The sequence below is a fragment of the Rhinatrema bivittatum genome, chromosome 2 (genome assembly GCF_901001135.1).
Source record: "Rhinatrema bivittatum chromosome 2, aRhiBiv1.1, whole genome shotgun sequence".
Taxonomy (NCBI): domain Eukaryota; kingdom Metazoa; phylum Chordata; class Amphibia; order Gymnophiona; family Rhinatrematidae; genus Rhinatrema; species Rhinatrema bivittatum.
Window position 1 is genome coordinate 71,283,150 of NC_042616.1, and position 11,257 is coordinate 71,294,406.

Genomic DNA, 11,257 nt, shown 5'->3' on the forward strand with positions numbered 1-11,257 from the left:
AGTAAGCCATACTGCTTCACGGATGGAAATCCTAGTTATGCTATTAGCCATATCATAGTGGAGCACCTGCTCTCAATGCGATTTTACAAAAAATTAAAAAAAAAAAAAAAGGTTTTCAAAAATTCAACATTTATTAATTAAAGGGAAATTTTCAGAATAAATTTACAGGGGGTAGAAGTTTTGACCAATGATTGAATCAGTCAGTATGTTATAAATATCTGCTTGTATGCATATGTGACCTCTGAGGTCTTTTTCTCCTCCTTGCTATAAGCCAATTCTTGTTGTTTTTTTGAGAGTTCACTTTAAGGTGGAGTTCTACTTGTGAAGTCAGATTTAAATGTATGCCTTTGCACTAATGCTTTCATTCACACTATGCAAAGGCCATGGCAATAGCATTAGACTGGAGAGGAACATTAATTCTTTGGGTTTCATCTTACCAAGTAAGCTTCTTTTGTATGTTCTTAAATGATTGCTAAGGACTTCAGCTATTTTTTTTATTTTAGAAATTTTTGTATACCGTTTTGTTTTAAGGAATACTCAGCATTGGCATTACATTGTGATTCTATCAACAGGTCAACATCTCACCAGTTCCAGGTATGGCTCGAGTGTGAGTGAGAAGAAAGATCTGTCTGAGGTGCCCTTGGAGTCACAAATAGAAGAGTTTAAGACGAGGTAGATGAAGTCTCTGCCCCTTTTTTTTGCATCCCTTCTAGTGCGTTAGGAAATCAAGCTACTGAGCCCTCTGTTCTCTTTTATATTTAAAGGCAGGCTGTCAGAGTGGCTAAAAAGGGAACCTGAAAATGGTTGGTATGGTATTTGTGGACAACTGTGGTGCCGCAGTAAATTGTAGCAAGATAATTGACTACTGAGCCAGCTTCAGTTAAGCTCCTGCTGAGTCTGTGTTGCTTCAGTGTGCAAAATGCTGCCGCAAAATGTTTGTCCTTGCAGTGTACCTAAAACTTCCACATATTTATTACAAAAGGTTTAAAAAGCAGCCAAAATGCTGGGAGAGCTGTAATGCCTGGGATGATAGGATTTCTTTTTTGTAAAAGGTTTTAAAATACTCATTTTACCAACTCTCCCAGGGCCTTTTAAAGTGTGAATGTTTGTTAGTGTCACAAGCAGAGTGAGACAGACATCCCTATAATAATCCACTGGTAAAGGTTCACAGTGACTAGTGATGGTCAGGGCTGGAAAGATTCTAGGTGCCAGGTTGCATAAATGTGGGGCATAACCGCCATCCTGAGCCCAGGAGGAACTGCCACTGCCCGCTCGGGCCTAGAATAGAGGCTGTTGCTGCCATCACTGGTCCCGGCTGCGAGGAAACACTGAATCTGTTACTGCTGCTGCAGCAGCCGGCATTGGTTGGGAAGAGAGGCTGCTGCAGCTGGCCCAAACCAGAGAGAGATGATGCTGCCGCTGTGAAAGAGGTGATGAGGTAGAAGAAAGTAAGGGAGGTAGGGTCAGGTGGGTGGAGAGAGAAGAAAGGAAAAAATGAGCAAAATAAGAAAAAAAATGTAGGCAAAGCCAAAAAGAGAAAAAGATAAAATAATAACAAAAAGGTATTGGGGAATTTATTTTTTACTCTGACTTTCTAAAAAAAAAAAAAAAAAAAATTGTGGCTGGTACCCAAGTTTTCAGAAATCTTTTCCTCCGCTGGTGATGATGGCACCACCCTTTGGATAGCCCTGTCTGCTAATTATTAATGCACTCTGCAATGTCCACCAGGAATTGGCCTGAGTCCACTAAATCATTTTACTCAGGCCATTGAACAGCTGTCAGCTAACACTAGGTCTCATGTATTGTGCTTTGTCTTATCTTAGATTAGTATGCATCTATTTTGGTTTGCTGTGATTCATTTATTATTTCATCCATAAGGTAATCAGCGACTTCATAATGCAAATGTGAAAGCTAAGTTTCATCATTGTAAAATCTGAAGAAGATAAAATTAAACTTCATCTAAAGCACCAAGGAGAAAGACAAGTTGTGCAACCGAATAATATTTCCTTTATAGCTAAACTAGTTTGAGTGGGGCAGAGTTGTCATTTTTTTAATAATTGTTCAGCTTTGTAGCAAAAAAAAAAAAAAAAAAACCAAACAAAAATCCAGGGTACTCAGGTACTTACAAATAGTTAAAAAAAACCCCAAAAAACAGTCCAATGCTAGAACAACAACTGATGCCATCCCTGAACATGCAAAATTTTTCACAGCAAACAGGTAAAACAGAGTAATAAATACTCTTTTAGGCATTTTTATATGCCGCAAATTCCAGAAAAAAAAATCTTTTCAGTATGGATTACAAGCAAAACATCCATATCATATGGTATATATATGAATAAAACACAAAAGGCTAAAAATCATAACACAATTAACATATACGTTAAAAACAGGACAGAAATCACATAAAACCATAGATGGTAACTTTCAAACCAGCGCACATTTGTGTGCATACATCAGCCGATGCCCAGGAACACAGCCATTTTATAACCATACATGCGCATGTTATAAAATACCCTGACTGCATGCACATGTGTGCCAAATTTGAAATGGGCATGCACATGTGATTGCAAATCCCACTTCTACCGCGTAAATCAGGGGATTTTAAAAGATGCGCATGCCAACACCATTCCCATTTTTATCAGTTCATCCCCAGTTCGCCCAGTTAAGATATAGGTCTTCCAACCCATCCCTCCCCCCTTGTTATATAGTCCTCACTCCTCCCAGTTAGCCACAACCCTTAAAACCCCGCAGATCTGCGTAGTTTTCTTTTATTTTTAACTTACATGACATCCACTGCTGGAAACAGGATGCTGGGCTTGATGGACCCTTGGTCTGACCCAGCGTGGCAATTTCTTATGTTCTTATCCATAGCAGAAGTAAAGTTATGTGGTAGGGGACCTCAGCACGTGCTGGGTTGCATAAGTATTTACGAGCTCATCTCAGGTTCAGGCCTCAAAACGCCCATGCCCTGCCCACACCATGCCCACTTTTAATATGCATGCACTGCGGCATTTACGCAAGTATCCGGGCACATTTTAAAATATAGTCAGCGCGCACAAACACGACTTATTCCCACATCTCCTGGCAGTCACGGGGTCATTTTCAAAAGTATTTATGCGTGTAAAATTGGGTTTTTGGAAATTGATAAATTTACGCATTGTAACTTCTTTTGAAATGTCACTGAATTTTCAAAAGGTTTTACGTATGTAAATGGGCTTATGAAAATTACTTATGGTACATGCTACTTTTACATTTGTAAATCCTTTTGAAAATTATCTCCGGAGATGTATTTATTTAACATTTTTTATAGACCGACATTCGCTGGGAACATCACATCGGTTTACACAGAACATGAATGTAACATAAAAGGCTTTACAGGGAACTGATATTTAAAACAAGTTAGAACTACATTTAAAACAGTAATTGGGATAAGGAATGACTAGATATTTACAGTATAAACAGTATCCAAATATTTACAGTAAAACAGGTATAGCAATGGAGGGGAAGGCATTTCTGAGGTAGGAGTTAGGTTTGGAGGAGAGGTGTGCTGTAGTGGGTCAGGAGAGGTGGAAGTTTGATAGGGAGGCATTTCTTCAAAAAACTTAACATAGTGAAAAGGATAGGAAGTTACGAGGAGCGGGGATAGATGGAAGGGAAGGGGTGTATAGATTAGGATGTATTACGAGAAGGCGGGCTAGAGAGAGAAAGTCAGGTATATGCCTGCTTGAATAGCCAGGTCTTTAGTTTCTGTTTACATTTTTTTGGGGGCAGAGTTCTTGGTGTAGCTCGGCAGGCATGGTATTCCATAGTGCAGGTCCTGCAATAGAAAGTGCACGATCTCTGGTGGTAGACAGGTTAGTGAGTTTGGGTGACGGGGTGTGTAGTGTTGCCAGGTATTGATTTCTGGTGGGTCTTGTGGAGGTGCGAAATAGTAAGGAGTCGTTGAACCATTGCATATTATGGTTGTGTAGGGATTTATGTCTGATGGTATGGGTCTTGCATAGGATCCGGGATGAGATTGGAAGCCAGTGCAGTTCCTTGAGGACAGGGGAGATATGTTCATTTTTGCGGGTACTAGTGAGGATGCGGGCAGCAGCATTTTGTAGCATTTGGAGGGGGTGGATTGTGTTTTTGGGCAGGCCTATGAGGAGGGCGTTACAGTAATCAATTTTTGAAAAGATGGTGGCTTGGAGTATTGTACGGAAATCGTTGAGGTGTAGAAGGGGTTTTAACTTTTTTAGGGTGTGAAGTTTGAAGAAGCAATCTTTTAGTGTGGAGTTAATAAATTTAGATATTTTATGTCTTTTAAATGCTAAGGTTTTCTCCTATTTTGTACTTGTGGGAGGTCTTTGATGAATTAAACCAACAGTGTCCTATCACGAGATAATGTTTTGTTGCTCACTAAGGGGTAGATTTTAAAAGAAGCGCGATCAGCCTACTTTTGCTTGCGCATCAGACTCAAGCAAAAGTACGCTGGATTTTAGTAGATACGCGCGGAGCCGCGAGTATCCACTAAAATCCTGGATCGGCGCGCGCAAGGCTATCGATTTTGTATAGCCTGCGCGCGCCGAGCCGCGCTGCCTCCCCCCGTTCCCTCCAAGGCCGCTCCGAAATCGGAGCGGCCTTGGAGGGAACTTTCCTTTGCCCTCCCCTCACCTTCCCCGCCCGGCCCTGTCTACACCCCCCCCTTACCTTTGTCGGGGGATTTACGCCTCCCGGAGGGAGACGTAAATCCCCGCGCGCCAGCGGGCCTGCTGCGCGCCGGGCCGCGACCTGGGGGCGGGTACGGAGGGCGCGGCCACGCCCCCGGGCCGTAGCCATGCCCCCGTACCCGCCCCCAAAACGCTGCCGACACACCCCCGGAACGCCGCGACGACCGGGCCCGCCCCCCGACATGCCCCCCTCCGAGAACCCCGGGACTTACGCGAGTCCCGGGGCTCTGCGCGCGCCGGGAGGCCTATGTAAAATAGGCTTCCCGGCGCGCAGGGCCCTGCTCGCCTAAATCCGCCCGGTTTTGGGCGGATTTAGGCGAGCAGGGCTCTGAAAATCTACCCCTAACTCATTTGAAATGGAGAAAACAAAAAAAAAAGTACCATTTTGATGTAATGTAAATGTGACATCTCTGTGTGCCATTCCTGACAGCTATTAAGCTTAATTTCCATTAGGCAACATTTTCTAAGCTTATTTTCATATTGGAAAGACCCTCTCTTTGTTTCCTGCTCTACTATAATCTATACTAAGGAAGAGCTAGAGAAACTTTCAAGATATGTTTTTTCTTATTGTTCAAATTTCATTTCATTCTTTTAATTCCAGCTGATTAGCATTCATGTTTTCTTTCTTTCTTTCTTTCTTGTAAAGGCTTTCTATCCAGCTAGATGAGACCGAGTCCCTGAAGGCTGCTCTAAAGAGCACATTAAAAACAAAGGAGGAGGATCTCAAGCTCTACCACCAGATGATGGAGCAGGTGAAAATGATTTTCCTGCAAGCTCTGCGACAGCACAAGCAAGAAAAGAACTGACGTAGTTAAATGTGCCTTTGACTGCCATTGCCTACTTGACCTGGGAGGCCTTCCGGTCCAAATGGAAATGAGAAATCCGTGCAGACCTGAACATCATTTTCTTACAGACCTTCATTATTCCTTCTGGCGTTCCAGAGCGCAGGCTTCAGAATGGTTGCATGGTGGAGCTTGTCAACTCTCGAACTGAAAGAGCGTCTGAAAAGAATCTGCTTCAGTTTTAACTGGTGCTTCACCGGTAAATTATTTTCAGTACCAAGCCTTATCAGCGAGCCAGAAGGCAAAATAAAAACTTATTTGCTGGAAGCGCTACTTTAGGTTATAACCATTTTTATATTTGAAAACTTTTTTAACTAGCAATATTTCGAATATACAGATCAGGACAATCCAATATTTTGTACATGATTAGAATAATTTTTAAAGCAGCCACTACTTGCCCTGCCTTCCGGTGTTCCCTATTTGATCTGATTTCTGAGGTACGTTGCAGTACATGCAGGTAAGTTGCTGAACTTTCTCAAGATGCTTGCAAGAGATCACATTCCAGGAGAGCTAGGGGGCAGTTTTCAAGCTGGTACACAGGTACTTCTTACTTACGGGCCTTGCACTGGTTTTCAAAGGAAAGTATGCGTACTTTCAATTTGAAACAAAGTACCCACAGGACTGTTGCATATGCTTTTTTTTGCACGAATGAAAAATAACGTGTGTAAAGTTGAAAATTCAATCTGTGCGTGTTATTTTATAACCCCATGCAAAACATGCCCCTCTACCCCCAGGAATGCCTCCTCTAAATGTGGCTAAAAGCAATGCTTTGTGAAACACTGCACACTTAACCATATTAGCATGCAGTCAGTTCTCGACAGCCAGTTTACATGGGTAAATTGGTGCTTACCCACAAAAACGGCTTAAAAAAATGTCTTCTAAATATGCTCCTTAATTTTGTTAAAAACCTGGATTCCCATTGTTTACCAGTTTGTGATATGTTGCAAGATGCGAAGTCACCATGATAGGAATATAGGAACCAAGGAATGCACTGAGAGGTTTGTCTACAGTTTTTGTCTTCAACTATCCCTGCAATGACCGACAATATTAGAGGGCATTCTGAGTTGCTGTCTCAAGAAAGACAGTTTCCATTCACTTTCCTATGAATCCAATTAGTCTCTTTGCTTAATAAAATTTGGGTTCCCGTAGTAATGGGAAATGGTACCTCAGAGACTTCCATGGTTAGTGGATATGACCTGTTCACTCCTCTTGTAGCGGCAGATTGTTATTAAGGTAAAAGCAGTCCTTTGTAAGACCAGATTTTTGTATAGACTATGCCCAGCGATAATAGAATCTGTTTTTACAGATCACAGAAACAGCAATAAGCATATTAAATATGAGCCACTTGTAATAGTTCGAAATGCAGAATAAGAAGAAAGTTTGCTATTATCAAATACTGATCGTTCAGATGGAATAGACTTCATTCCTATGGGAGATTCTGGCTTGCCATTCTTCATCCTTGGTTTCCATTTGTTTCATGTGAGAAAGATGATTACTTTGTCCCATTAAATTGGCAGTGCCAGCTGTGTTCCTGATATTTATTATTCATGTAATAATAATAAAAATATATTTCTCAAAATATCCTGACTATTGCTTCATGTTTGAATCATATTCTTAGGTGCCTTTTTATTTTTTTTGTTCACAGCTATTTAAATTCTTATGAACTGAATTCACCAAAAATATTGTTGATTGTGTAAAGTTGATTGTGTAAAGTTGTAGTGATTTTGGAAGAATGTCAGGTGAAATTTCTTTGGGGTGGGGTTTGAGGGCTGAAGTGAAGCCTAGTGTGGCAATAAGAATCTATTTTAACTGTGGGCACAGTTGTTTTGTATATGCTGTGCTTATTGGTATGCTTTGGCATATACCTGAATACTGCTTTGGGTGTTCTGATGCACCAGGGAAGCGGTATATGCATTTTAATCAGTAACTGGAAATAGATGAACTTTTCTGAAAAGAGGATATTTGACTAAAAAAAATATGTCTATTCATCAAGCACAGAAAAGGATATTGACACCATATGGGACCACTGTCCACATACTAATGCAAAGTTTGACCATAGACTTTCCTTCTAGTACAGAATTGCACACATTTGGGCATGTCTTTTCTGCATCTTGAGGAGCTCTGAGTCATGTATATAGTTACCCCAACTTAAATTTGTCTTGGGACAGCTGCTGTTTAGGCACAACCACAGTCCTTACAATGCAAATAGTTTTAACAGTCATATGGTGTATGTTTCCTTTTACTAAACACCACTTGCATCTCTTACCTTGCTGCCCTTTGATTGTTCATGTCGATTTTTTTAATTGTTCTTCTTTTTCTGTCTAGTGAAAAGGAAAGTCTATGGGCAAATAAATTTTAAATAATTTTCACTTGACTGTCTTCTGAAATCACTGTATATAAATGACCTGAACTTGGGATGGGGAGGATGACAGAATGAGAGGACACGGGGAAGGAGATTGAGAAAGGATTTAGTATGAAAAGATGACAAGGAAGAGAGGATCCAGAATGAAAGAATAGGGAGAGGAAGAGAACTGGAGATTGAGGGAAAGGGAGTGAAGACCTAGGATAGTGGGAAGGGTGATGGAGAAGGAGAGAGGACCTGGGATGATGGGGGCAGGAGAAATTGCACGATATTGGGTGGAGGTAGAGGGAGAGGGTATTCAGGATAGAGGGGGAGCAGACCAGGTATTGATTGAAGGGAGAGAGAGAAAGGAGAACCAGGGATAGAGGGAGAGGTTTGGGGGCGATGGAAAGGAACCTAGGAAATGGGACTGGACAAGAGTGGGGATGTCAGAATATGGAGATCAAAAGGGAGGACTCACAATTTGTGGAGAAGAGACCAGAGCAATAATATAGGAGGAAGGGAATGAGAAATGGAGGAGAGGGCAGGAGAAAGAGAAGAGAAAGGAGGAACAGGGAAAGGAGAACAGGCAGGAATAATAACATATTAAGGAGAAAGAAGGAAAACCAGAGAAGGGATGGAAAGAGAAAAGGAAAGATACAAAGAAGGAAGAGAGAGAGAAGAAACATGGAAGGAGGATACCAGAGTGGGACAGAAAACAAAGAAGGAATATAGGCAAGAGACGAAGATGAGAAAAAGAGAGAATCAAGCCATAGATAGCAAAGCTTGGAAACAATGTTATTATCTGATAGTATTACTTAACCAAATCGGTGTAAAATATTCTGGGACCCAGTTCAAAGGATATGGCTGAATCTCCCAAACAGAATTTATATATTGTAAACAGATATTGTTAGCTGATATTGCTTTTTTCAGTGCATAAATAATTCTCCTCTATGCAGGAAATAGCTGCCAGCCCTGAGACTTTTGTACTGGGTCATAAATATTTTGTGGAAAAACTCAAAATGTGCTTTTACATATCAAGAAAATGGATATTTTGGGAGTAAATTATTATTATTTTTCCAGGGGACAGTTGCCTGGACTGTCAACACCTCCCTTCACCCCCAAAGGAATTGCTTGCTCACTACTGGCACCATGGGGAACAAGTGTTCTAGATGTACCCACAAAATTCTGTAACTTAAATATGGTCTGGAATTTGTAAGGAGACACTGTATGCACAGTTAGATGTATCAGGCAATCCCATCTGAAACATACTCAAAAGCATCTATGGCCTATATGAAGGCAATTCCTGATTATTAAGGAAGTATGCACTATGGGAGAAAAGCAGCTAAGGGGATAGAAAGCACACAATTGCCATGTCCTCATCCTGCTGTCCTGCCATACTCTGCCCATGGACACTGTGCTCCAAGAAACAGAGGAATATGAAGGAGAGGAGGGAGAAATAGAGAGGAAGCTGGGAAATGAATAATAGAGAGGAATCTCAAGAGGAAGGAATTAGAGAAGGAACCTAGAGAGAGGGTATGTGTTTGGATGGGAGGGGGATGGAGAAGAGCCTGGAGAAGGAGTGCAGGGGAGAATGGTACTATGGACACTGACATGAAGTGAGAAGGGAAGCTTTTGGGTGCGGGGGGAGGGCAAGGAGGAGAACATAGAAAGGAACTGAATGGAGAAGGTGGAGATTATGGGAAATGAGGAAGTACCTTAGAGAGAAGAGGAAGAGACCAATTCTTCCGTCAGGAGTGGGGTGGGTAGGAGGGAACTACATGGAAGGGGACAGGAAGTGGTAGGATGTCTCATCGTGCCAGGACCTACAACAGCAGGAAGCTTTAGTGGAAGTTTTCAACCCCTTCAAATAAGGAAGGTCTCACATCAACGAGATCAGTACCAAAGCAATCAGAGTCTCAAGGGAGTGATGGGTCGTTCCCCCTCCCAGGGCACTAACTGAAAGAGAAAGCATTCTCCTTTGGCTTCATCTTCTAGGAAGAATCATGCTGAAACCACGGTTCAGTCAACCACAGTGCTATCTTCATAAGAACATGCCATACTGGGTCAGACCAAGGGTCCATCAAGCCCAGCATCCTGTTTCCAACAGTGGCCAATCCAGGCCATAAGAACCTGGCAAGTACCCAAAAACAGTCTATTCCATGCTATTGATGCTAGTAATAGCAGTGGCTATTTTCTAAGTCAACTCCTCCAAGAACTTATCCAATCCTTTTTTAAACACAGCTATACTAACTGCACTAACCACATCCTCTGGCAACAAATTCCAGAGTTTAATTGTGCGTTGAGTGAAAAAGAACTTTCTCCAATTAGTTTTAAATGTGCCCCATGCTAACTTCATGGAGTGCCCCCTAGTCTTTTGAATATCCAAAAGAGTAAATAACCGATTCACATCTACCCGTTCTAGACCTCTCATGATTTTAAACACCTCTATCATATCCCCCCTCAGCCGTCTCCTCTCCAAGCTGAAAAATCCTAACCTCTTTAGTCTTTCCTCATAGGGAAGCTATTCCATTCCCTTTATCATTTTGGTCGTGCGTTGAAAAAAAAGTCCTTGGCACCATCCAGTAAAAAAAAATCATGGTGAAGAAAAGGCTTCAGTGCCATCCAATAATAAACATTGTGCCATGATGGAAAGGGACCCATGCCACAGACTACATGAACGCTATCCAAACATCACACTAAACCAATGGTGCAGAGAGCTTTGATAATTTATATTCCAGAAGTGAACACTTCAGAGCAGAATTTGATACCTCTATTTCCATTGGCACTGAAACATATTGTTTTGGTATGGAAATAGCACTTCCTCATCGCATAGAGCCTTTTTACCCATTTTGGTGCCTGAATCTACAACTTTTGTCTGTTAAAGCTCATTCAGAAATTTCACTGCTGCCTCTAAAGGAATGTCATTCCTTTGTCCAAAGGCTTTGGTCAGATTTTGTTAAAAATGATGAACCTTACCTCTAAACAAGACTCTCTCAACCTATTTTAGAAAGACACGCAGGAGCAATTTAATTTCAACCGCCTTTTACTCCATATCAGAAGATTTGACCGGAAAAATATAATGCTGCTTTATCATCGATGCAGAGATCAATAACTAAGGATTTGCCAGTAGTTATGTCTGATTTTGAGAATTCAGATTACTCCGATTCTTCAGGTTCTTTTCGTCAAGTTTCTATTGAATTGAAATCAGATCCTTCTCCAGATCCACAAAGGAGTAATGCACACCTTGAAGACATGATTTGGAATGGAATGCGCTGGAGGCCTCATTCAAAGGGGGTCGGGCCTTGTCTGGCATGTACCCCTTAGATCCAGCAACCAAGGAGCTGCTGGCGTGCCCCAAG

At 41.6% G+C, this 11,257-nt stretch overlaps 1 protein-coding gene across 5 annotated transcripts in view; it reads left to right on the forward strand.

Moving 5' to 3' along the window:
- Nucleotides 1-7,098, forward strand: part of CCDC13 (coiled-coil domain containing 13) — a 110,650-nt gene extending 103,552 nt beyond the window's left edge. For 3 of the 5 annotated variants that reach the window (XM_029588327.1, XM_029588326.1, XM_029588325.1), the window contains 2 exons: nt 573-672; nt 5,359-7,098. In XM_029588327.1, the coding sequence (XP_029444187.1) occupies nt 573-672; nt 5,359-5,518 (260 nt within the window). In that variant the 3' untranslated portion in view covers nt 5,519-7,098. Of the gene's footprint in view, nt 1-572; nt 673-5,358 lie in introns of those variants that run through there. The other 2 variants (XR_003854449.1, XR_003854450.1) reach the window with 2 other exon arrangements.
- The last annotated feature ends 4,159 nt before the right edge of the window (nt 7,099-11,257 follow it).